At 45.4% G+C, this 27,835-nt stretch overlaps 2 protein-coding genes across 2 annotated transcripts in view; both read left to right on the top strand.

Moving 5' to 3' along the window:
• Positions 1-27,835, top strand: part of LOC310794528 (NLR family CARD domain-containing protein 3-like) — a gene marked incomplete at its 5' end in the record, with an annotated part of 389,910 nt that overhangs the window by 162,931 nt on the left and 199,144 nt on the right. The window lies entirely within an intron of this gene.
• Positions 236-26,516, top strand: LOC310794430 (NLR family CARD domain-containing protein 3-like; the record flags this gene model as incomplete). The annotated part of the gene is made up of 7 exons (XM_083656431.1): positions 236-428; positions 2,893-2,907; positions 4,512-6,309; positions 6,405-6,578; positions 16,765-16,938; positions 17,094-17,140; positions 25,896-26,516. 7 exons carry the CDS (start codon positions 236-238, stop codon positions 26,423-26,425), a joined length of 2,931 nt encoding a protein of 976 aa, XP_083512557.1. The 3' UTR covers positions 26,426-26,516.

Below are 27,835 nucleotides of genomic sequence, written 5' to 3'. Positions count from 1 at the left end.
CATCCTCTCCCCCTCCATCTCTAATATAATATTGTTCAATAATGTTTATTGATAGTGCTGAGCTAGATTTAGCTAGACATCTTCTCTGTAAAGCCCTCTGAGACATGTTTGTGAATTAGGGATATACAAATAAACTTAACTTGACTTACTCGAGTGGATTAAAATGATCACTAACCACCTGTGGTACTCTGCTAGCACATGTGATGCAAGTGTGACCAAGCTGAAAGAATAGTGGATGTCTGTGCTGCATCACATCACCAACGTGGACAACTGGGATTCTGGGGAGACAATAAGGACATGTAAAGAAGAGGAAAGCCTCCAGCCGTGGCTCCATCCCAGCTCTGCTGCATTTACACATCTCCAGACTGTGGTGCTGGACAAACAGCTGTTGAAGAAGTTGGAAAGAGTAACAGAGGGCATCCACACTGGTAAACTTGAGAGCCTCAGGAGCTGGTGGCACCGGAGAGGGTGGGCAAAAACTACAGCTTCAGAAAGGACAGGCAATCTCCATCCGGGCAGCACGAGCACTCAACAGAGAAAGCAGTGACCATCGCTCAGCATCTAGGAGTACAGAAGCCAGACAAAGCACTGTCAATAGCAAAACACATCAGCAGATTTCCAGCTAAGCCCTTTGAACAGCCTACATTGATTATTATTATTACATTGCCCCATGCATTGTTTTGTGTTCAGATTTTACAGTTTGATGGGCAATAAAATTGACAACCATAAAATGTACTACATCACTATTCATACTTATAGTACTGTCTAGACATATATGGTAAATGGCATATAATACTGTATAGTCCTGTTTATTACAATAGTAATGTAGTTAATTTTATGATAGACTGTACACTGCTTATATCTGACCAATAGTGGATTCAAATTCATTATTAATACCACACTACGTTGTATACTAGTTATTCTATGCTGTATTCATACTACTGTCTTGTTCATATCTGATCTATAATGTGTACATCGTACACGTATCATACCTCAAACTGTTTACTCTGCATTGAGCGTTGTTTATTTATATTTTTGGCTATACATACATTTATATTAACCATATACATATACACTGCACTTCAGTACTTGTAGAGCACTGTGAAATGACAAATGAATGAGTGTTTACAACAATTAGCTGGTGTGGGATTTGCTGTGCTATAACATATTGATTCATTTCACAAGTGCAATTTTTTATTGTGAAGCCAATTAAATTATAAACGGGGGTGTAGTGTAGGGTAAACGTCTTTGAAATGAGGTAGAAATCACTCGCCTGTTTTCAGATCATCTATCTATGGTGGGTAAACTAACCTTGGATAGCCAGTTTACCCAGTATGTACCACTACACCCTAGCCCCTCTCAGGACCTGACCTAACGTTAGATTATGTTATCAGTCCTGAGAGGGGTTACTTACACTACACCCCTGATTATAAACATCACAAATTAACTCTCTAGCGTTAATCTACCTCTTGGTCTTTCGCCTTGGCAGCGCGTTTTTGCACTCTGTCAGTCCGGCGGAGGGCTGCCTCTGCCGGGACATGGGTAGGTCTGTCCGTCTGCCCTGCGCTATAGCCGCTGAAATCGAAGACGGACGGCACCGCGTCTGGCTTCAGGCGATTTGTTTTGCGAAAAACAAATCTTCCAGACTCATCAAAGCCTCCCTCCTCCACATAATCAGAGCTGACGAAGTGGTCACTGCACACTCGTTGTACGGGGCCCACAGATGGGTTTTTACGTTTTAGCGCAGCTAGCCATCTATGCAGCACTTGCGGTTTTTTGACTGGAACTACATGAAAATGAATATCTTTACCACTACCCTTTACACGATAAAACTCATTTGAGCACCCTGGGGCCATACAGAACGATCCTCCTCGGCTCCGTCTTTCTCCGGGTACAGTGAGTACAGTGTGTTGATCTGCATCCTCCATTGTTACGGGTGAGTAAACAAGAAGCACACGGGAGGGACAATGTTGCTGACGTCACCATCTAGCTTGCTCAAGCATGGCGGCGCCCAGTGGCGAAAACGGGTGAAACAGGGAAATAGGTTTGAGTGTTCCTGCAAATATAGGTGGTTTTCACAGTTGATTGCAGGGCCCTGTCTTAACCAAGGTACTCACCAAACAAACTACACTCATATTGTTCAGTGCTTCATCTCCACTTTAAACAATGCAGTATGCATACTTGAAACACGTATAAATAAAATATAAAACTGTCTGACAGGATGAAACTTCCGCCTGACTTCCTCCAAAACAACGTCATTACCGTAAGTGACTGAATTTAGTCAACACAAAAACATACAGTGCAAAATACCGTATTTATTCTAAAAAACGCCCCAGCGGGAAAATGAGTCAGGTGCTTATTATGCTAAATCAATTTGGACCCGGCGGTAAAGGGAAGACCCGGCGGCAATTAGAGTACAGGCGCTTATTGTAAGAATTACGGTATATCAGAAGTGCTCTTTGTTTTGTGTTCACAGTAGTGATGTCAGTTAGATTTAGTCAGGTCAGAGCTATGGAATAGTCTTTTAAATCATCCATCTTTGCTCAACACATCTGTCTTTTGTCACCCCAGGTGTGCATAAAATACAGGTTAAGAACTTATTTCTTTAAATACAAAGATGTGAAATAATTATCGGTTATTGTATCCGTTATCGGCCAGGAGAAGCAGATATTTATCGGTTATCGTATCGGCTGAAAAAAATCCATATCGTGCATCCCTAATTTACAGTGGATTTCACTGTGTGTGTGTGTGTGTGTGTGTGTGTGTGTGTGTGTGTGTATCTGTGTGTGTGTGTGTGTGTGTGTGCGTGCGTGTGCGTGTGCGTGCATCTGTGCATGTGCGTGTGCGTGTGCGTGTGACATTATATGACCTAATACTTCATGTGTTCTCCAGAGTCCACCAGGAGAGGTCAGAGGTTCCCAGTGGTCAGTCTGTCCAGGAGCTTCAAACAGACCTAGACTCCATATTTATGGTGTGTAAATGTACAACACATTTTACTGCAGCTACTGAATTAAAAAACAACTACTTTGGTCTTATAACAGTCTGTTGTTGTTGTTGTTGTTGTTGTTGTTGTTGTTGTTGTTTCTCCTCTGGTCTCTCCCAAGACTCAAATATTACATTGCATACTACACAAATGAGTCTGTGCCACTTCACAGCCACTGCTGGGGTTTGAGGGCGGGTCTAGGCGGGTTGAAATTGAATGAGTGACAGGTCATAGAACCAATGAGAGAGCGGTTCGAAAAATGGGCTGCGCCTCCCGTGCAGAGCCATGTAGATAGAAGAGTCCCGACATCTCCATTCACTCCAATGGACCAGATTTTTACTCTCAAGAGGTCCAGGAATTAAGGTCCTGGATTAAGCAGCACTGCCGAGTTTTCCCCCCCTTGAATCAAATTGTACATTATCAGCTTTATTTTAGCATGCAAAAGTAGCGCGAGACCCATTCCTGGCTGTTCATCGGCTAATGAGTCTCACATTTTCGTCCTCCGCTGACGCCACTCTCTCTCTAGTCTAGAGGACACTACTCCCGTGTCGTCTGATCGCAGATTGCAAAGTCGTTACTGAGTGGTGGAGACTGAATCCACCACTGGCCAATCACTGGCCAAGTGAACGGTTCCCTTCCGTCCCCAGCTGGCTGAGGGGAGTGTCCCAGACCCAGAGAGAGATCTGCAGCATGCAGTAACGTAGTGAATCAGCGTAACAACTCTCATGGGTCTGGCGTTGAGACTATTTCTCCCCAAACCCTGTTCCATCAGGAGGTCTTTTGCCTACTTCCTGGTCATTATTGTAGATAAGAATTTGTTCTTAACTAACTTCTTGCCTGGTAAAATAAAGATTGTTGGTTGATGAGGTCTTCAAGCTGCACTCTTTAGACCAGTGGATCTGATGTTATTACAGTATTATTATTTTTCAGAATGTTTAATTCAAATGTTATTCTGTTGCAGCTGCTTGAGGAGAACATTGTCACTTTTGTGAAGAAGGAGCTGAAGAGAGTCCAGCTGGTTCTGAGTTCAGATTACCCAGAATGCTTAGAGAGTCCGAGGGAGGAGGAGGAGGCTTTTCTAAACATCACACTGCTCTTCCTGAGGAGAATGAAGCAGGAGGAGCTGGCTGACTTTCTGCAGAGCAGTAAGAGGCTTTAACATGATGGCGGGAGGAAGTGGTGGCAAAATGGGAGATATATGATTAGTTAAATATAGACATTTCTCAAGAAAGAAAGATTGATTCAATTCCAGATTGCAAAATAATATTCACAATCCTCATTAATCATCAGCTAAAATCATTGATTTATTCATGTGGGTGTATAATGCTGAACACAGTATTATTTAAGAACAAATGCCCCAACAGATGCATTTCACATTGGGTAGCACACACAGTCAGGACCTGTTTGTCCACCAGTGATGAGCAGAATAGATGCCATGTGGTTAGGAAAAGTATGCATTCACAGATTAATATTTACACTTCTCATATTTACAGCAACATCCACTGATTGATGTAATTTGTACTTTCAGAAACTCTTGCTGCAGTGTGCCAACGTAATCACAAATCCAGTCTGAAGGAGAAGTTCCAGTGTCTGTTTGAGGGGATTGCTAAAGCAGGAAACCCAACACTTCTGAATCAGACCTACACAGAGCATTACCTCACAGAGGAAGGGAGTGGAGATGTCAATGATGAACATGAGTTCAGACAGATTGAAGCAGCATCCAGGAAACCAGTGAGACCGGAAACAATAATCAAAAGTGAAGACATCTTTAAACCCTTACCTGGAAGAGATGAACCAACCAGAACATTGATGACAAAGGGAGTGGCTGGCATTGGGAAAACAGTCTTAACACAGAAGTTCACTCTGGACTGGGCTGAAGACAAAACCAACCAGGATATACAGTTCACATTTCCATTCACTTTCCGAGAGCTGAATCTGCTGAAAGGGAAAAAGTACAGTTTGGTGAAACTTCTTCATCACTTCTTTCCTGAGACCAAAGGAATCCTCAGATTTGACAAGTTCCAAGTTGTGTTCATCTTTGACGGTGTGGATGAGTGTCGACTTCCTCTGGACTTCCAGAACAACACGATTGTGACTGATGTTACAGAGTCAACCTCGGTTGACGTGCTGCTGACAAACCTTATCAAGGGGAAACTGCTTCCCGCTGCTCACCTCTGGATGACCACGCGCCCGGCAGCAGCCAAGCAGATCCCTTCTGAGTGCATTGACATGGTAACAGAGGTGAGAGGCTTCACTGACTCACAGAAGGATGAGTACTTCAGGAAGAGATTCATAGATGAGGAGCAGGCCAGCAGAATCATCTCCCACATCAAGACTTCACGAACCCTCCACATCATGTGCCACATACCAGTGTTTTGTTGGATCACTGCTACAGTTCTGGAGCTTGTGTTGAAAACCAGAGAGAGAAGAGACATGCCCAAGACCCTGACTGAGATGTACATCCACTTCCTGCTGGTTCAGTCCAAACAGGCGGATGTCAAGTATCATGGGAGTGCTGAAACAGATCCAATCTGGAATACAGAGAGCAGGAAGAGGATTCTCTCTCTGGGAAAACTGGCTTTTGAGGAGCTAGAGAGAGGCAACCTAATCTTCTATGAAGCCGACCTGAGAAAGTGTGACATTGATATCAGAGCAGCCTCAGTGTACTCAGGAGTGTTCACACAGATCTTTAAAGAGGAGCGTGGGCTGAACGAGGACACTGTGTTCTGCTTTGTCCATCTGAGCATTCAGGAGTTTCTGGCTGCAGTTTATGTCTTTCTGTCCTTCATCAACACTGGTGTCAATCTACTGTCAGAAAGTCAATCAACATCCTGGTGGTCAACACTATCAAGAGACAAATCTAAACTAACATGCCTCTACCAGAGTGCTGTGGACAAGGCCTTACAGAGTCCAAATGGACACCTGGACTTGTTCCTCCGCTTCCTCCTGGGTCTTTCACTAGAGACCAATCAGACTCTCCTAAGAGGCCTGCTGACACAGACAGGAAGTAGTTTGGAGACCAATCAGAAAACGGTCCAGTACATCCAGAAGAAGATCAAGGTGAATCCCTCTTCAGAGAAAAGCATCAATCTGTTCCACTGTCTGAATGAGCTAAATGACCGTTCTCTAGTGGAGGAGATCCAACAGCACCTGAGTTCAGGAAGTCTCTCCAAAGCCGGACTCTCCCCTGCTCAGTGGTCAGCTCTGGTCTTCATCTTACTGTCATCAGAAAAAGAGCTCGATGTGTTTGACCTGAAGAAATACTCTGCTTCAGAGGAGGCTCTCCTGGGGCTGCTGCCGCTGGTCAAAGCCTCCAATAAATCTCTGTAGGTGCATGCATAACTTGATGTCTTCAATATGAAATGCAATATACAGAAAAAACTATTTTGAAATTTCTTGTTCATGGCTAATTCTTCCCCAGGTTGAGTGGCTGTAAGCTGTCAAAGAGAAGCTGTGAAGCTCTGGCCTCAGTTCTCAGCTCCCAGTCCTCTAGTCTGCGAGAGCTGGACCTGAGTAACAACGACTTGGAAGATCCAGGTGTGAAGCTGCTCTCTGCTGGACTGGAGAGTCCACACTGTAGACTGGAGAGTCTCAGGTCAGTATCCCTTAAGCCCATGGTACACCAATCAAACCTTCTCCAACAAACACAGACAAACACAGATGTTTGTTTGGTGCCCAGTTGCTGGCTGTCGTTGTTTGGAATTGTTTGGAGATGTTTGGTCAGATTCAACATGTTCAATCCTTTATAGAGGTCTTCACGGGTCTACTCGGGTATTACACATAATGATAGAATAGATAGTGATAGAATCGGACCCGACACGGACCCCAATTGATCATAATAAATATGGACCCGGACCCGTACGGGTCTCGGGTCGGGTCCCAGGTCCTAGGATCCGAGTAGCCCCGTGAAGACCTCTATAATGGTTTGAACATGTTGATCAGCGCTGATCATATGAACGTATGAAAACACACAGCGCTGCACGTGAGGCTTTGTTGTCACAAACTGCATGTAAATCCATAGCGAGAAGAACTAGCGAGAGGGTTCCCTCTGCAACGCAAATTACCTCCTCATTTGCCTGAAGCGCATTTGTTCGCATGCACACATACTTCGCACATACTTACTAATTTACCTTGAAAACGACCATTTCCTGTAACTTGTGAGTGATTTATATTCAGTGTTGGGCAAGTTACTCTGGAAAAGTAATTAGTTACTGATTACTGATTACTCCTTAAAAAAGTAATAAAAGTTACTTTACTTATTACTTTTTCAAAAGGTAATTAGTTACATTACTAGTTACTCTCTTCTCTTTTTTTACCCCAAACACCTTACACTTAAGTGTACACTTACCCAAAGTGGATCTGTTAATCCAGTGAACTGTTACACCCATAGCTCCTGTTGTTAGCTGTCCAGATGTCAGCTGTAGTGGAAACAAAGTCTACCTCACCCAGCATCACCTTCAACTTAGCCTCCATCTCCGCATATTCTCTCTCGAAGTAGCCAGCAAACGTCTTCCTCTGTGCCAGCTTGACATTGTTCTTCGTGGGTATTTTCTCTATGAGTGCGGGCGAGTCAACAGTGGAAATAGGTAGCATCTCCTCCATGATATACCCAGCATGAGTTGGTGAGCTGAGATGTCTTATGTTGTTTTGGTTTAGTCCCCATCCCCCCAATCCCCCTCCCTATGCCCCCCTCACTATTGTTTTTGTCTGTGAGTTGTTACTTTCTTTTCATTTAAAATCCAATAAATATATTGTAAAAAAAAAAGAAGATATACCCAGCAATGAGCTTCTAAAGTCCTTCTCCACTTACGGCTGGTTTGCCTCGGCTGAAATCCAGTTTTTGTGGTTTTTCTGGAGGAGTATCACTGCCACTGGCAGTAGAGGCTGCCAGTGGATTTTTCGGGGATTTTTTCAACCAGTTTCACAGTGCTGTGCTGCCCTTTAACTCATTGAGTGCCAATGACGACTATAGTCGTCAATTCAAATAGTAACGTAGAGTGCCAATGACGACTAAAGTCGTCAATTGCGTTTTTTGACGGTGGGACGTGGATCAAAGCCTCATGCATCTCCTGTAAAAATATTGGAGCTATTGAAGGTGTATAACCTATTTTACGGACCCATTAGGTGGCGACAGTGCTCTCCAGATTAGAGAAAGTTGAGGAAAAACAGCAGAAAAAGCCGTGATGAAAGAGAAACCGATGCATGAGCCAGAGCGGCACAGATTGCTCTGGCTGGAGCTAACGTTGGCTGCGAACAGCAGCCAATCCGCTCCCACAACTGAGCCCCTCTGTCTCTGCTGCATAGTTTCTCCACACGATTAGCCGCCAGAAAAGAAAACCAAAGCCAAACCATTCTCATGAGAATGGCTTTTCGGTGTCGCGCTGGGAGCCGGCGCACAAGGCGGAGCGCTCCGAAAATAGACTCTGGGTGCAGGCACTTTGAAACGCGCAGCAGAAAGCCTAGAATCGGACGCAGCTTCATCCCAGCTCACAACCGAAACCCCAGAAATGCAGACGAACTCAGACTCCCCCGATGAGCGGCCGCCATCCGAACGTGGATCCGCAGGCAGCAGAGCCTGCCATAGCAGGCAGCAGAGCGAGCAGAGCCACCAGAGACACTCCCACGGAGGAGGAGTTTGGAGTTGAGGGGGGTGGGGGTGCTGTTTTTTTGAAGGAAATTACTGTTCAGATGTTTCAGGTCAGAAAATATTAGCTTCAGAGTCAGTGATTTGCTTGAAATGCTTCATTTCACAAAAGGCTAATTATCTCAGCTTCTAGATGGAAACGTCTGTTTTGGTGAAATCAACCTATCTTCTCCGGCTGATAACTAAAGAACGGAAAATGATATCAATAAACTTTTTTTTTGCTGATGATAGAAGAGAGTCTCATCGTTCTTTGGGCGTGTTCGGTGCTTACATAGTAATATCACACAATATTCTGTGGGCCTCGAGAAATCACTGAAAACGCTCTGAAACTCTGGCACTGGGAGCATCCGTTTTCCAAAAGTGGCTGGCACTCAATGAGTTAAGATGCTTCATCAAGTTAGATGTATTTTTCGCAGTTGAAAATGTTTTGCTGCTCGCACATAGTTTACAACGGACAGTAATTTTCTTTGCATCTTTGACCAAGACAAACTCAAAATAATGGCATGAATACCTCCAACTTCTGAACAAGTATTTCTCTTCTCCTTCAGCCAGTTTATTTTGAAGTAGCCGGCGTCCCGTGTTGTGCACAACCACGCTCTGACGTATGTGTGCGCGTCTGCGTGACAGGTCTACCTGAGATCGTGAGGATTACTTTTTCTTTTCTTCTCTTTTTACATAGAAAACACTGCATTCTGGCGGGCAATGATCTAACGCAGTAACGCAGCCTTTCTTGGATTAGTAACTGTAATATAATTACTGTTTTGGAAATTGTAACGCCTTATATTACTTCGTTACTGAAAAAGTAAGTAATTACAGTAACACGCCCAACACTGTTTATATTTCATCGCGTGGTGAGTACACAAGTCACAACATGTACATGTGAGTGTTTCTGGCGCTGTTAGAATTTGTATTTTGGGTGACTGAACGGCGATACCATAAGCCGCTTTCAGACATGCCTTGGAATTCGGGAGTTATCTAGAGGGCATCCGGATGGCGGTGTATGTATGTATGAACACATTTTGGTGAGCTATGCGAGCTCCCGTGACCCTCCTACTATCCGGAGGTAAGACAACCTCGAGCCCTTGTATCAGGGACAGAAGAGCTCCGTGAAGTAGCCAGCTCAGTGAGTGCATGAGGAGAGGGAGGGAGACAGAAAGCCAGTGTGGCAGATTATTATTATACTGTATGTGAATGAGCGAGCAAAAAAAACATCATGCCGTTTCAGTTTTTCCAAATGAAGCTCGAACCTGCTCCGTGTGTGTCAGCCAACAGGCTACATGTTGCTGGATTAAAATGCTCATGGCTTTGATCTTATTTCATTTCTGCATAGCTTCGCACAGCATACACATTTAATGAGCATTTTTGGATGCGAGGGTCGTCTTGCTTCCCAGTATTGGACATCGCTAGGTAGGGTATCTGGATCTGGTTGCGTTCATGCCTTTTATTTCATGTTTACACAGCGTTTGTGAAGATTCACGTGCAGAACCGCAAATTCCAAGTAGCGTCAAGTCAGGCAGTATAAACGGAAACTTCAGGGTATAACCTTCGCAATAATGCCAATTAAATGAAGTAAATGCATGTGTAATGTTTTTTTGTGTGTGTTATCCGAAAGATACAGAACAGAGATAAACTGGAAGAATATCTGCTCCCTTTGAAAAGTCCATTTTAACCCGTAGTGAGTCGACCGTTCTGATTTCTTGTTACTAAGCAATACAACATTGATTTACATTGAGGTAAAAACGTCTAGCTTCCTGTATTCTGTATAATTCTAGTGGGGTTGACGCATTTTAGGACTGAACATAGCAAAGACCTGTTTTATTTTTAGCGCTCGAGACTCGATGCATCTGGGCGTGAGTTGTAGGGTTGTTTTTAACGTTATGCGCAAACGATTGTATGCCGTGAACGTTAGGCAGTTATCGCCCATTATCTATTTTTAGCAACTTGTTTTCAGACTCTGCATGTCATGATAGTTTGTTGAATGTCAATGCGATTCACTTAAAGCAGCTACGAACAAGATTTTCGATTGTTATTAAACAGTCTGAATGTAATATTGATGCATCATATCTTACCTATAATAGTAGCTGAGACCAAAGCCGTGTGAATCGGAGATTGCTCTCTTGATGATTATAGAGTCTGTGTCTGTCCTCCGACGGGCCAGATAGACCAGGAAGTGAAACGAAACGTTTTACGGCAGCTGCCTGCCTTCAACCATTTCGCTCTGCCTAGCAACAGACCATATACACAGAGAACGCCATGCAGGGGCTTGCTACTCTCGCAAACATCTCTCGTTATATTCTAACAGTTTGTTTGGAAGTTATTTTGTTATTTTGTGGTTAGGCCGAAGTGGCTGCCGCAAACCGTTTCATTTCACTTCCTGATCTGCCCCGGCCGCAGACTGACTAATCATCAAGACAACACTGGCCGATTCACTCGGTGTTCAAGCGAGACTACTCTGCGTTGGTCTCGTCTACTATTAGAGGTAAGATGTGAGGCATCGATATTAAAATTAGACTGTTTAATAACAATTGAAAACCTTGCTCGTAGCTGCTTTAAGGCTATGCTCAGACAGTGAAGTACAGCTGTGTGGTCAGTTTTCACAACTCCCCATTGTGTGGTCATGTCCAAATTCCCCCCACCCCCGCCCCCTCTCTACTTTACACCCTACTTTACATGCTCCACATGTATGAGAGCAACATGCCTCATGTCTGAAAGGGTACACTTCACATATCCCCCGGGTCAGGCTCAGGGCAAGCAATCCTGACCTGACCCGGAGTTCATGTCTGAAAGTGGCTATAGACTGCCATTGTAGTGCTATCTAACTAATGTTCACAGTGAGGACTGAGGAGTGAGTGCTTTCTAATCCGCGCACAGTGAAGTGAAGATGTTGATGTATCCCTTTAACATTAGCCATGGCTTTTCAATCAGCAAGAAGTATAACAGAAAACATGGATTTATTTTTATTAGCATTACAATCTTTATTGGTAAGGATCAGTGGTCGAATTGGGGGGGAGCTAAGGGGAGCTGAGCTCCCCTAAGAAGGACATTGGCTCCCCTGAAAGACTGCTTTGTGAAATGTAGGGGGAGCTCTAAAATATTGGCTGTTTCTTTTTCAGACAGGTTATAGAGTTCGATTTTCTGTACTGAAATAAATAATACTACAAATACGTCAAAGTTGTGTCTTTATTTTGCTCTAAATCGCTTATTAACGTTCACACTTCGATGTTTATTATTTCTATTCCTGCTGGGGCCATCCATGCGTGGCGGCGCTGCAGTCAAATCCCTCACCTAGTTTGCACGTTTGACTTGTCTTTACTTGCCGGCTGTATTTGAAACTTTAAAAAATAAAAACAAACCGTGATGGCATCCTGGGCGATTGGCGAAAATGTCTAAACGAAATCAACCTAGCCTCGCACAATTTGGGTTTGCCAAGAAACCTAAAACGACAACTAATGTTGAACATTCTGCACCCGTGCTTCGCGTCAGCTCAGAGGGGGAGAGATCAGCTGTGTCAACCGCAGCACACAGCAACGCACCAGGGACGTCTACAGCGAGTTTGCCGAACAGGCAGCCGGTACGAGAGCCGCTGGTGGTTGATGTAAACATCAGCTCGGACTCAGGAGAAGAGAGCGAGGCTCTATGGGACGTTCACAATGACAGCTCGGAGGAGAGTTCAGGTGCTGAGCCGTCGGTTGACAATAATAATGACAGCTTGGATGAAGAGAGCGAAGCTTCAGTAGCCGCTCCTGCTGCAGCACCAGACGGCCCGCGGACCCCGCCCCCACCACAGACACAGTGCTGTGCACAGACCCACCTTTCAACTGGACCATGCAGCGATGGAGTGGGTGGAGAGACAGAAATCCATGGCTCTTCACCAAAAATAAAAAGTTAGGATGTGCTGTGTGCAAAGCTGCAAAAAGCCTGCTGCAATCCGAAAGGGTAAATGGAGTACATATGTCAGAAGAATGGATGAGTGGAGAGGTCAGTAGTGTGTATTAGTATGCCTAATATATTGGCCTACTGAAAAAGCTTTATTTTTGACTCAGTGTATTTATTTTAGAAACATTATTCTAGAAATATTTTTTGTTAATTAATATTTAATTTTACAGCATATTGATTGTATAGGTTATACAGGATTCTTGAAGGGGTGTTTTGAGCAGAAAAAACGTTGCCTGTGTGTCCCCTTGCTGCTTTTCTTTACTCTGATTAATAAATGAGTTCGATCATCCAATACGGCTAGTAGAATGTTTTTCACAGGGTCTTTAACCCAGCAAGCACCGTTCTAAAAGAGGAGCAAATGATACATTTGTTTATTTATATTGAGACCCGTTATGTTGCCAAATTGCATCAATTAATTTGCTTCAAAGTGAAAATTTCGGGGGGGGGGGACAAGTCCCCCCCCCTCCCCCCCCCGTCCAACCCCTCAAAATATTTGGCTCCCCCAGGACCCATGGTCCAATTCGAACCCTGGTAAGGATCATTGAATGAATTATGCATTATGTCACGGTCAGCCAGTGTCTGGCAGGAGCAACCAGGGGAGAACACATTAATGTTAGGTAAGAAAGATGCACAAAGTTTAATTTATACAACTTGTAATAGCAATTAGCATGCACCTTTGGCTTGGCACCGCTAGTCTCTGCCTCTGTATTTCTTGGTTCTGTACGGGTCCGGTGTGGTTGGTTCTGTCTGGGTCCGGTTCTCAGGTTTCTAATAATAGACGGGTCCAATCCGGGTCCGGGCACAAATCTCCCGGGGCCATTAAGGTCTGGGTCTGTCATTTTGGACCCAGACCTCTAATCCTTTAGCCCAGTTATACTCAACTTGTGGCCTGGGGGCCAGATGCGGCCCCCTATAGGGTGCAGATGGGCCCCCTGACCATTTTCTAATTCACAATGAAAACTAATGTTAAATAAAGTTTGAGAAAAAGTTCAAGTTGGATCCTTGTAAAAGTAAAAAAAATGGAGTAGAGTACAGGAAAAACTTGAAAAATCCAAGGCCACTCTGTTTCAGGTAGAAAAGTTAAAAAGCCTTTATTGTGGCATGGCTAAATCTTACACAATTAAAAACCAATGCGTTTCAGCTACAGACAGCCTTCATCAGGGTAGAGGCCCAACACAGAAATACATGTGCATATATAGTGACATCACTCAAGCAATTAGTGATTAGCCCTCCTGGATACACCTGTGCATCACAGGGAGCTTGCAATCATTCACAATAATGCTAGATACATGATGTTTATATAAAGAAGGAAACATAATAAAGTTAAAAACAATTGGGTACCCAATAAATGAAGAAAATGAAACAAATAGGTAGAATGCAAAAACTAAATAAACTGCAGGTGGGACCAATGTCATGCAATGCCCACAGACTACAGGGAATTGGAGGAATAACACTCCAACCTGACAGGAGGAACTTACTACAGTACCAGCACCAATTGTGCAGCCTACAAAGTTGAGGCCATAGAGACCTCCCAGGAAGCTACAGGATGAGGAACCAAATAAATTTAACTGAGCAAAACATCTCAATAACAAAAAACAATGTCTGACTCAGAGAAATGGAGAGAAATCAATATCATCATGCCACAATAAAGGCTTTTTAACTTTTCTACCTGAAACCGAGTGGCCTTGGATTTTTCAAGTTTTTCCTGTACTCTACTCCATTTTTTTACTTTTACAAGGATCCAACTTGAACTTTTTCTCATGCTTCTCTCCACCCTCACCAAAGAGCACCTGTTTCAGTGATTTTACTAAGGACCCACGCAGCGCTTCCTCATCCCTTCTGTTAAATAAAGTTTGACTGAGCTCCAGCTAAATTGTCAAGTATTGCAGTCTGCTTGCCACCCAGGCACTTACTATATGTAGCCTACTTAATTTATATGATATAAATGTAACCAAACAGGTCGGCTTTGTGCACACAGGATAAGTAGGTTAATTTTCTTTTGGAGAGAGATCCTTTATTGATTTGTTTGGGAAGAGGGTTTACTCTGAACAAATTTGAGAACTGAACTGAATTGAAGAAACTGAATTTCTACCAATTTTGCTGTACAGTACCTCCAATACACTGGATATTGGGTTTGCATTCTCACTCTGATTATGTAAGGGTTAATGCACGACGAGGTGTCCATTATCAGAAATTATTGGACGACGTGGAGGCATAAACCGTCCAAGGCGAAGCCGCAAAGTCCAATAATTTCTGATAATGGACACCTCGAAGTGCATTAACCCGCTTATACCATGGTCACTTGCCAAAGAAACAAAACAAGAACATTCATTTATATTTCCATGCATTTTGCAATCAAAATCTAGTTTTCATAACCTTGAATATGAGTTGAGAACTGGCGAGACAAAATAGTCCCCTCGGCTGCTCAAGATTAAGCTATCATTGGAGTCAAGCTAACTAATAATTTAGCCAATTGTATGTAACATACAAAATAAAAGCAAACGGCAATGTCTAAGAATGCAACGCCATGCAAATGGCTCGTTAATTCTCGCATTCAAGGGAATTACATTAACGTCTGCGGGTCTTATAGACGTAAATGGCTCGCGCTGCGCTCGGAGGAGACTGAAAACCATCAGCTTTCTATGTTGGAGTCCAGGTATGTTTTGTGCAAGGACGTCTCTCAGTGTGTTGCTGTTAACTGCCCATTTCGTTGTTTTCTTTTTGTTGATCTCGTCTTTTTCCTCTTCGACTTGATTTGTATCAGTGATAAGAGGCAGCGCACGCTCTCACAGAGTGCCTGGCTGCTGCTTGCTGCAAGTTGTAAACAGAGGGTTTGACAGTTGACAGCTGAGAGCCTGGCTTCTGTCAGCTGACCAGAACAGAAATCAGATTTCTAAATAGCCGTTATTTTAATAAACTGAGCACTCAGGGGTAATCTAAATAGTTACTTTGACCGACTATTTTTTTTCTAAACTCATAAAAGTGCCATATTAACTCATTGAGTGCCAGCCACTTTTGGAGAACGGACGCTCCCAGTGCCAGAGTTTCAGAGCGTTTTCAGTGATTTCTCGAGGCCCACAGAATATTGTGTGATATTACTATGTAAACACCGAACACGCACAAAGAACGATGATACTCTATTGTATCATCAGCAAAAAAAAGTTTATTGATCCCATTTTCCGTTCTTTAGTTATGAGCCGGAGAAGATAGGTTGTTTTCAGCAAAAACAGACGTTTCAAATTAGAAGCTGAGATATTCAGCCTTTTGTGAAATGAAGCATTTCAAGCACATTCACTGACTCTGAAGCTAATATTTTCTGATGTGATACCTCAAAAATAATTTCCTTCAATAAAACAGTGAAAACAAAGGAATTTTGTTTGGCAAAATAATATTTTTTAGCTGCAACCAGCAGCGCTGGCCCCTGCGTGTGCTGCTGGTTGCAGCTTCTTGCTGGTCTTAAATTACTGCTGGTGGGCATCAGATATTCTAGCTTGTTTGCCAATCCTGTCCTGCTGTCTGGGTCTGTCTGGGTCAGTGTTGTATGCTGCCCTGCCCAAAAAGTGGCCCCCGGCCAAAGCAAGTTGAGTATCCCTGCTTTAGCCCATAGCACACCAATCAAACATTCCCCAACAACTGCCAGCATTGTTGTTGTGCTTTAACCTGATCAACAGATGACCATTTACCTCCTGCTTTACATACAGATTACTATCATTTACATCCTGATTTACATACAGATTACTATCATTTACATCCTGCTTTACATACAGATTACTGTCAGCAGACAAACACCTGTGGGTGATTTTCTCTCTCCATGTATTTTAAACCAGGTGTGATACCAACATTTAGCCCTTCATAGCCCCTCTGAATGACTTTCCATGAGGGCATTTCATTCTTTCCTCTCTGTGCTGTCTCAGTTTTTGAAACCTGAAAAAGTAGAAAGGACTTCTAATATTCTGTCAGACAGTGAGTAGAGAACTCTCAAACTGCAGCACATAACCACAGAGCTGACCAGCCAACTGTATGAGGCAGTAACCGTTTTACTAGAATTTGACGGCATTATCACAACTAATTTCACAGTAGGCTACTAATCAAATCTGACATGGATTAATTTGTGTGTGTGTGTGTGTGTGTGTGTGTGTGTGTGTGTGTGTGTGTGTGTGTGTGTGTGTGTGTGTGTGTGTGTGTGTGTGTGTGTGTGCAGTTTGTCAGGCTGTCTGCTTACAGAGGAAGGCTGTGCCTCTCTGGCCTCAGCTCTGAGCTCCAACCCCTCCCATCTGAGAGAGCTGGACCTGAGCTACAATCATCCAGGAGGCCCAGGAGTGGAGCTGCTCTCTGCTGGACTGGAGGATCCACACTGGAGCCTGGACTCTCTCAGGTATATATTTAAAAAGCATCACCCTCCCCTATTTCCTCCAGTGACCCCTTCCATAAATAACGAACGGCCCCTATTATATGGAAAACCCTTCATAGGGAAGGTTTTGTTTCTGTCCTCAAATAGAATACTCTGGTCTGACTTTGTTTGCCCCACAGTGTGGACCATGGTGGAGTCCAGTGGTTGAAACCAGGCCTGAGGAAGTGTAAGTGTGTATCTCCTTAATAAATGCACGACCGTCTGTATGTTCTCTGTTTATCACACATCTCGAGAGCCGTTCGTCCGATCGACTTCAAACTTGCCGAGTGTGTTTCTGAGACACTGAGAAAATGCAGTGTTGAATAGTGCAAATTAGACACGTGACATGTTCAATATTAATACTTTTAGACAAGATTTTTACTATAAGCACTGCCCCACTGGGATGCGCTGGCGAACAACCAGCGAGCCGGAAGCTGTGTGGCGCTGGCGGAGCTTAATAATATATGTGAAATTTGTGGACCTATAGCAGGTAAATCTGTGCATGGATTTTATTTTCTCCAGCGGATATCTTAAGGCTGCAACACACCACCAAAACTTCAAAAGACAAAGAATGCCGACTGTTGCATCACCTCACATCTCCTGTGTCACGGCCAAAAATGTGCACTTGAACACACTGCAAAGACAACAGTCAACTAGTATAGCACATACGTTACTGTGACTGCATGAGACCATAGTCAAGTCAAGTTTATTTGTATAGCCCTAATTCACAAGCATGTCTCAGAGGACTTCACAGAAAATATGTCTAGCTAATTCTAGCTGACACAACAGTAGCAATTACAGTAGTAAGGAAAACACATTGAACAATCATATGATAGAGAAATATAGAAAATATAGAAATATTGAATAGAAAGGGTGCCATGCTTTAGGGTAGAATGGGTGCTATGCTTTAGAATAGTGGGGGAGGAGAGATCAGGAGAGGGAGGAGGTGGGGAGTGTGCAGGGGAGGGAGAGCAGGGGGAATGTGAGAGGAGAGAGCAGGAAAGTGATGAGGTCAATTTCCCACATGAATGGGAGATGTGGGGGAGGAGAGAGCAGGGAAGGGGAGGAGAGAGCAGCGAAGGGGAGGAGGTGGGGAAGGGAGAAAGACGAGAGAGCAGAAGAGGGGAGGAGGGAGGGGGAGCGGGGGATGTGCGGGAGGAGAGAGCAGGGAAAGGGAGAGGTGGGGAGGGAATGGGAAATGTGGGGGAGGAGAGAGCAGGGAAGGAGAGGTGTGGAAGGAGCAAGGGGGAAAGATAATGGGTGCCATGGTATACAATAGAATGGGTGCCATGCTTTAGAATAGTGGGGGAGGATAGTTCAGGAAAGGGAGGAGGTGGGGAGGGAGAGCAGGGGGAGTATGAGAGAGTATGAGGAGAGAACAGGGAAAGGAGGGGATGCCATGCTTTAGAGTAGAATGAGTGCCATGCTTTAGAGTGTGAGAAAGGAGAGAGCACGAAAAGGGGGGAGCAAATCAGACAATCTGACTACTCTAGCCATTAACCAGAACTAACTAGAACACAGGGAATCTAGCTAATCTACAGCCTAGTCTGCCCTGTCCTATTCTGCTCTAGTCTGATTTAGCCTGAACATTATAACAGGTATACAGCCTACAGTTAGGCTGTAGCTAATCTATCGCCTAACCTAAGCTATTCTAACCTACCGGCATCCCTCTACCAGTGATGGAGAGCACCGATGCCCCCCACCCCGGCCCCCGCCCCCACACACATAAGGCGTGTGAGAGAAGGCCAGGCCGGGATACAGCGCCCCCCTCACCCCCAGTGCGCACCACATGGATTGCCTCAGTGACTTGTTGGCTGAGGAGGAACCTTGTGAGGGCTGATGTACTGTAGGGGCCCAACTATGGACCCCCTCTGGGGACCCCCCTCCGGGACAGGCTGAGAAGATGCCGGGCTAACCATTTACAGAGTTTCACATTATAGAAATAAAATTTACAAAAGAACAGAAAATTGAAAATGTAAATAGGAGTCCAACAAAAGCAATATGAAAATGTAGTCTTTAAATGATCCTAAGATCAGGGAAGAAAGTTGAAAGTGTAAAAAGGTAGATTCCAAAAAGAAATAGAAAATTGAGTCTTTAAGTGTTAGTAAGTTCAGGGAATACTAGCTAATTAGCTAGCTGAAAAGGGGGAAAATGATCAGGAGTTCCACGAGGGTGATCTGAGGGATCCATGAGTCCGCATTGGTGGCATCAACCGAGATGAGATGAGGGGAGGATAGGGGTCGGTGGTGATGATGAGGCCGGGGAAGGTGGGGGGGTGAAGGAGTAGTGGGTAGATGGGCCAGAGTGACGACAGGTGGCCAGGACGATGGCGATCAGATCGAGGGCTGAGGTGGCGGTCGACGGGCGGGCGGGGGTGTAAGTCAGGCCAGTGAAGGACACCTGAGGAGGAGAGAGAGAAGAGGGGAGAGCCAGTACGAAGGAATCTGCGCAGAGGTGGAACTAAGTTTGGCAGCTAATAATTTCCTGCCTATACTGCTGGGACAACTGATACTATACTACAAAATCAAGTCTAGATTTATACTGATACTGCTGGCTTGAGACAGCCCGCTCAGCAGTTCAGGACTAAGTTTATTCAGCGGATATTAGATATTCTGTCCATACTACTAGGATCACTAATACTATACTGCTAATTCAGGTCTAGGTAGTCTAGGTCTAAATTTAGACTGATACTGCTGGCTTGAGATAGCCCGCTCAGCAGTTCAGGACTAAGTTTATTCACCAGCTATTAGATTTTCTATCTAGTAAGTAAGTAAATAATTTATTTCGGTCAGTTTGTCAATTTCACATGAATGCATTACAGTAATAATGTGCGTTTACATATAGCTACTAAGCTACTGGGTCGACTGATGCCATTATTAAATTAGGTCTAAGTTTATACTGATATTGCTGGCTTGAGACAGCCCGCTCAGCAATTCAGGATTATATATACTCAACAGCTAGTAAATGTTTCCAGAGAATGACACCATCAAACACAACCATATGATTGGGAAAATAAATGGGTTTTGAGTGTAGTTTTGAAGATTTCAATAGAGCCAGCTTCCCTAACTAACCATAGGACTGTGCATATAAACCAGATACAGTACACGAAACAAAGCAGTGTTTGCCAATATCTGATAAAAGATAGTTGCAAATGGCCCTGCTGTTGTCAGGCCTTGCCTGGTCTTTTGCTTGTGAAAGAATAAAGGAAGAAGTAGATGCGTAAATATAAGGAGAAGCCGAACCAAATGTGTCATATCATACAGGCTTCAAAGGGCTTTCCTGATGCCCATGCTGTTGTGAAGATTTTGAGTGACATCACTGATGACATTACTCAGGCCCACCTACTTAGCCATCACCACTGAGTGACATCATAGTTGTCATAACCAGCTTTTGTCCTATATCACTTGAAAGTTGCTCATTAAATAGACTCCTCGGACATAATAAACTTAACGACCTGATCTGTCAGAGGACCTATCGAGGACTGTTCTGCTTCTTTTACAACAGTGCCTCCAGTCATTATGTTGCAGTGGAACAAACTGTTAGGCTTTGCTTCTTATCAATGTAAGCTCTTTGGCACAAATGGTGATGTGTGTTGTTACAGCGCGTGCACATGTACGTTTTCATAGAACATAAAAGTGAAACAGGGAGGAGTAACTGACAGGAGTGGAGCTTTAAAAAACCCCATCAGTAACTTTTTCACCTTAATATAAGATGGTCCAGTGTATTCTAAGAGGCAGAATGTCGCCTCTATTGGTCACACAGCGCCCTCCAAAGGCCTCTCCTGGCACTAAGCATTTTGTGCCTGCGTCTCGTACACAGCATGAGCGGCATACCGCGCATGCGCTGTACAGCGGAAGCGCTGTGTTCAGTAAAACAAGGAAGTAACTCGGTGCGGATTCGATACGAAAATGATGTTTCACGTAACTATGGATTATTATTTCATCATGTGGTGAGTACCCGATGTCACATGTACATAGAGCTTTCTGGCGCTGTGTTTTGTTGACTTTGAATGGCGATACTGATACAGACTATTGCACCCAGAGGGCGCTGTTTTCCCAATAGCAAAACTTGGAAAAGTTGCTGAATGGGGCTTTAAAGTCGAGCTGAACCCAAAAATGACTTTTCTTTTCTTTTAGTTCAAATACCTGGGTATGCAGTGCACCTATGTATGCCAAAAAAAATCACAAAAATCTAATTTATTTAGTTTTTCACACTTTTTCACATCAAAAGTTCATTTTTCAAGATTTCACTCATAACAGTAAACTAAAGTTTGCTGAAGTCACATGGTACTATAACATTTCTACCCCATTTCATCCAATCATATCACGACATGGCAGCTGTCAATCAAATCTTCATTTCAGGATAAATTTCTCTTCTAAATGAAGGAGAAAATGGCACCTAGTGCCTGTCATCTGGCAGAATTCCTATCCCATAAACTAACTACTAACTTGACCATTTGTATGTTGATATACACAATAAAGAAAACGGTTATGCCTAAGAATGCAAAGAAATGTAACTGGCTCGTTAAAACTCGCATTCCAGGAATATTGTATTTACCATAATTGCGTTAATGGCGCGTGCCTGAGAGCCTGGTTGTCAGGGGTCGCACCTCGGAGATTCCAGGCCGACAGGCTGCACTCTCCGCTCCGGCAGCTGGCTGCCTGCGGCTCGCCAAGCTCCACTCAGCCACTAAACCTCGCGTCACCAGGCTCTTCCCGAGGAGAGCGCCACAACATGCTGAATCCCACTCGATTTGGGGGTGGAACACACCAGGATTGGCCAAAGCCCAATCCAGTCCCCATAATTGTCAAATAAAATCATCAACATGCTACTATGACCCGCCTCTCAACCTGTCATCTCAGACAAGTTATGTTTTCAGTCTGAAACGGACTCCGACCCACGAGCCACTTGGGCTCCGAACGGGTTTGGGTTTAAGAGTCAGAGTCAGAGTCAGTTTATTTACCATTTGCAGTCGAAACTACATTGGAATTGGGGTGCAAGTGTGGATAAAGGCCCGAGTCATCCAGCTCACTTTAAAAGTGCAGGAATAAAGTGCACTCAATAATACAGCAATAAAAGTTAACAAGGATCTGGCTGTTGTGGGTGAACTCCTTTTACTTTTATCCAGATGTTCATATACAGAGTTCAAAGCTATAGAGACTGCATCCTCAACTGATCTGTTTTTCCTATAAGCAAACTGCCAAGGATCAAGAGTAGGAGGAATCTGACATTTAATGTAGTCCAGCACTAAACGCTCCAGACATTTCATAAACACTGATGTTAGTGCAATGGGTCTGTAATCATTGTGACATGTGACAGGAGATTTCCCCACCTTGGTCCTGGACAGAACCTTTCGAACCTCGTGTTCAGATACAGTTAGCCCAGACAGCACCACTGTCAACCCCTATAGGAATATTATAGGGATATTAACACCCTCAGGTCACAGACACACTGTCAACCCCTATAGGAATAGTATAGGGATATTAGCACACTGTCAACCCCTATAGGAATAGTATAGGGATATTAACACCCTGAGGTCTAAGGGTATATTTTTGGCACTGAACGTGACGTTCATCGGGCGATGTCACTTTCGTGACACAAAACTAAATCAAATCGTGACTGACAGACACCACACGCCCGCCCATCCATCTAGGCAATTTTATTATAGGATATATAACATACTTGATATTCAAATCTAGTTTGCTGGTATTATGCTGTGTGTGTGTGTGTGTGTGTGTGTGTGTGTGTGTGTGTGTGTGTGTGTGTGTGTGTGTGTGTGTGTGTGTGTAAGGTATCGGTAGGTGGCACTATGCCGAATTGCATGAAATCCGGCACTGAAATCCGTGAGGTCCCCCTCAGCGCATTCCCCGAGTGTGAAGTCGATCCGCCGAATGGTTCTCGAAATAAACAAAATTTGTGTTGCCAGTAGGTGGCGCTATGCCAATTGCACGAAATTCAGCACTGCACCCTATCAGGTCCCCCTAAGCCACACATGGACAAAATACGGCCCACGATGGAATTCCATTTCTTTTATTTTTCTTTTTTTCTTCTTTTTTTTTACAGTGCACCTGAACGCAACATACAAGATACCTGCTGAATAAGTGTCCAAATGTTCATGTCATTCTGGCCAATACTCCACTTCTGTTATAACATTTAATTTCTAGCGGGCCTGGGGCCCCAGGGCCGGACTCAAAGAAAAACAAAATGACCCCCAAAAACTCAATAAAAGGCAGAATTATGTTAATAAATCTCATCTGCTACAGCCATTGGATTTGTATCACTATTATATCAGGAGATTAACAAGAAATTACCAATCACAACAGGAGAGAGGGTTAAAAATAGGAAGACTCCCTTGAAAATCATGAGTGTTGGCAGGTATGATCTCCAATGTGTGGCCCTTCACTTACTTGATGTAAGCCAGTCTGGCCCTCAGGAAAAACATGTTGCCCACACCTGCCCTAAGCGCTTTCCCCAAGTTTGAAGTTGATCGGACTAACGGTTATCGAGATAAAGCGCTTTCTGTGTTTGCCAGTAGGTGGTGCTATGCTGAATAGCATGAAACTTGGCGTAAGGTGTGTGTCTGGGGGGGTGAGGTGTGTGCGTGGGGGGGGGGGTGAGCTGTGTGTGTGTGGGGGGGTGAGGTGTCTGTGTGTGTGTGGGGGGGTGAGGTGTCTGTGTGTGTGTGGGGGGTGAGGTGTGTGTGTGGGGGGGTGAGGTGTCTGTGTGTGGGGGGGTGAGGTGTGTGTGTGTGGGGGGGTGAGGTGTCTGTGTGTGTGTGGGGGGTGAGGTGTCTGTGTGTGTGTGTGTGGGGGGTGAGGTGTGTGTGTGTGGGGTGGGTGAGCTGTCTGTGTGTGGGGGGCTGAGCTGTGTGTGTGGGGGGTGAGGTGTGTGTGTGTGGGGGGGTGAGGTGTGTGTGTGTGGGAGGGGTGAGGTGTGTGTGGGGGGGTGAGGTGTCTGTGTGGGGGGGTGAGGTGTGTGTGTGGGGGGGGGTGAGGTGTCTGTGTGTGGGGGGTGAGGTGTGTGTGTGGGGGGTGAGGTGTGTGTGGGGGGGTGAGCTGTCTGTGTGTGGGGGGTGAGGTGTGTGTGTGTGTGGGGGGGGTGAGGTGTGTGTGTGTGTGTGGGGGGGGGGGGGTGAGGTGTGTGTGTGGGGGGTGAGGTGTCTGTGTGTGGGGGGTGAGGTGTGTGTGTGGGGGGTGAGGTGTCTGTGTGTGGGGGGTGAGGTGTGTGTGTGGGGGGTGAGGTGTGTGCGTGTGTGGGGGGTGAGGTGTGTGGGGGGGGGGTGAGGTGTGTGTGTGGGGGGGGTGAGGTGTGTGTGTGTGGGGGGTGAGGTGTGTGTGTGTGGGGTGAGGTGTGTGTGTGGGTGGGCGTGAGGTGTGTGTGGGGGGTGGGGTGTGTGTGTGTGGGGGGTGAGGTGTGTGTGTGTGGGGGGGTGAGGTGTCTGTGTGTGTGTGGGGGGTGAGGTGTGTGTGTGGGGGGTGAGGTGTCTGTGTGTGTGTGGGGGGTGAGGTGTGTGTGTGTGTGTGTGGTGGGTGAGCTGTCTGTGTGTGGGGGGCTGAGCTGTAATGTAAGCCAGTCTGTGGGCTGTGGTGTGTGGGGGGGGGGGGGTGAGGTGTGTGTGGGGGGTGAGGTATGTGTGTGTGGGGTGAGGTGTGTGTGTGTGTGTGTGTGTGTGTGTGTGTGTGTGTGTGTGTGTGTGTGGGTGGGCGTGAGGTGTGTGTGTGGGGGGTGAGGTGTGGGTGTGTGTGTGTGGGGGGTGGGGGGGGTGAGGTGTGTGGGGGGTGAGGTGTGTGTGTGTGTGGGGGGGGGTGAGGTGTGTGTGTGTGTGTGGGGGGGTGAGGTGTGTGTGTGGGGGGTGAGGTGTCTGTGTGGGGGGTGAGGTGTGTGTGTGGGGGGTGAGGTGTGTGTGGGGGGGGGTGAGCTGTCTGTGTGTGGGGGGTGAGGTGTGTGTGTGGGGGGGGGGGTGAGGTGTGTGTGTGTGTGGGGGGTGAGGTGTCTGTGTGTGGGGGGTGAGGTGTGTGTGTGGGGGGGGTGAGGTGTGTGTGTGTGGGGGGGGTGAGGTGTGTGTGTGAGGGGGGTGAGGTGTGTGTGTGTGTGTGTGTGTGGGTGGGCGTGGGGTGTGTGTGTGGGGGGTGAGGTGTGTGTGTGTGTGTGTGTGTGTGGGGGGGGGGGGGTGAGGTGTGTGTGTGTGTGGGGGGGTGAGGTGTGTGTGTGGGGGGGGGTGAGGTGTGTGTGTGTGTGTGGGGGGGTGAGGTGTGTGTGTGTGTGTGGTGTGTGTGTGTGCGTACGGTGTGTGTGTGTGTGGTGTGTGTGCGTGCGGTGTGTGTGTGTGTGCGTGCGTGTGTGCGTGCGTGTGTGTGTGTGTGTGTGTGTGTGTGTGTGTGTGCGTGCGCGTGCGTGCGTGCGTGCGTGTGTGTGTGTGCGTGCGCGCGCGTGCGTGCGTGCGCGCGCGCGCGTGCGTGCGTGCGTGTGTGTGTGTGTGTGTGTGTGCGCGCGCGTGCATGCGTGTGTGCGTGCGTGCGTGCGTGCGTGCGTGCGTGTGTGCGTGCGCGTGCGTGCGTGCGTGCGTGCGTGTGTGTGTGTGTGTGTGTGTGTGGTGTGTGTGGTGTGTGTGTGTGTCCTACTCTGGTATCAACATGAGAAAAGGCAGATTGAAGTAGAGTTTGGACTTGAACATGTTGACTATATAAATGATATCAATGGTGTTAAAAGCAGTGTTATGCTTTGACAGAAACATCAGAATAGTAGAAAAATAGAAAGTCCCTCACAGCAGCTTGTGACATCTCTTCATTCAGTCCTGCTGTGAATGAAGATGATGGCTGATAGAATGTGTCACCATGAAAGTGTGAAGAGATTAAATGTCAAAGTGTTCATAAATCAACAGATAATAAACAGCTCTATTAGAATCAAAAGAGTTTCTGTATTGAGTCTTGTTCTCTCATCAGATGCCTGTGAACTCACACTGGACCCAAACACAGCAGGCATATACCTCCTCCTGTCTGAAGACAACAGAAAGGTGACGAGTGGAGAGAAGCAGTCATATCCTGATCACCCAGAGAGATTTGACGACTGGGATCAGCTGCTGTGTAGAGATGGTTTGACTGGTCGCTGTTATTGGGAGGTGGAGAGGAAAGGAGATGTTTTTATAGGAGTGACTTACAGAGGAATCAGCAGGAGAGGACGGGTTAATGACAGCAGGCTTGGACATAATGAAAAGTCCTGGAGTCTGAAGTGCTGTGATGCTGGTTACAGAGCCTGGCACAATAACGGACACACAGGCATTATGATACCTCTCTCCTCCTCTCACTCTAACAGAGTCGCAGTGTATCTTGACTGGCCTGCTGGCTCTCTGTCCTTCTACAACGTTTCCTCTGACACACTGATTCATCTCCACACGTTCAACTGCACCTTCACTGAACCTCTGTACCCTGGGTTCCATCTGTGGTCTGAGCCTGCCTCAGTGTCTCTGTGTTAGATAGAGGAGTGAGAGAAACACACTGACCAAACACAGCTGCTGACATGATGCTTCACTCTGTACAGGATCACACACACACACACACACACACTCACACACACACACACAGTCTGTTGTTGATGATTGACAGGTTAAAATCTCTTTCTTTTGGACCTTTGTTATGTTTGTATTTTATTCATGTCACCAAACTAAACATCTCTCATGTTTCCAACAATTTAAGGTTAAATTCACATTGTTTGATCGTGTTGGTTTCAAACATTTGATTCTATACTTTTTATATAACTTTGACTTAACATGTGATTACAATGTTCCTCAAATCAAATCATATCTTGTTGATATGAGGTCATGAAGAGATGAGTGTGTAGTGTGCATATAAGTATCAACATCTGCCATTAAACAAATCTGACCCATTCTGCTTATTTCACTATTATTTAATACAAAACTGTGTGTGTGTGTGTGTGTGTGTGTGTGTGTGTGTGTGTGTGTGTGTGTGTGTGTGTGTGTGTGTGTGTGTGTGTGTGTGTGTGTGTGCGCGTGCGTGCGCGTGCGTGCGTGTGTGTGTCTGCGCGCGCTCGTCTGTGTGTGTGTGTGTGCAGCTGTGGCTGAAATCATCCTGATTCATTTGCTGATTGTTGTGGTAAAAACTGTTAGTTTGATGATTTGAGGAGTCAAATGATTTCAGTTAACTTCCAACATGTTGCCACACAGCACAGCAGAGCCTCTACACCTCATCTCTAACTGTTTCATATCAAGATTAGAGACACATTTACAAGGTTTTGCAATGCGTCCATTCTTCTGTCTAGCGCTTGATTTTTCACGTGTGTGGTTGTTGATTGGTCAGATTTACAAGTGACCCACGTGGCCACCACACAAACCGCATTCTGATAGGCTGTTGACACCCCCCACCCCCGCAATGTGCGCCAAAGTGGTTTGGTCCATCCACTCTGTTTTTTTCCCACACGGCAGATTTAAACTGCAGCGCGCGACTCTCTATGCATGTGTGTGTGTGTGTGTGTGTGTGTGTGTGTGTGTGTGTGTGTGTGTGTGTGTGTGTGTGTGTGTGTGTGTGTGTGTGTGTGTGTGTGTGTGAGCTCTCTAGGGAGGGAGAAGTGAAGCTGTGGGGTCATGTGACAATAACAATGAGCGTGGTAAACTATACACAGTTGGAATCAAAGTTTCCTGCATGTTGGTTTTGTATAATGATCTAGTCAGTTGTTTCTCTGGACACATTGATGTACGTGTGTCTGTATTGAAGAGATAACAGAGAAACTGTGATCAAAACAGTCATTCTTCTACATCTATTTGTTTTCACTTCTTGGAAATTTAATTTATTTAACAATTCATTAGTTTGCTTGGGACCACCTGGAACCTCCTCAAGGACCCCTGGTGGTCCCCCCGGACCTCACATTG

This window comes from Poromitra crassiceps (assembly GCF_964638095.1).
Source record: "Poromitra crassiceps genome assembly, chromosome: 20".
NCBI lineage: Eukaryota > Metazoa > Chordata > Actinopteri > Beryciformes > Melamphaidae > Poromitra > Poromitra crassiceps.
The sequence above is the reverse complement of the archived record's forward strand: the minus strand, read 5'-3'. Positions and strand labels throughout refer to the sequence as shown.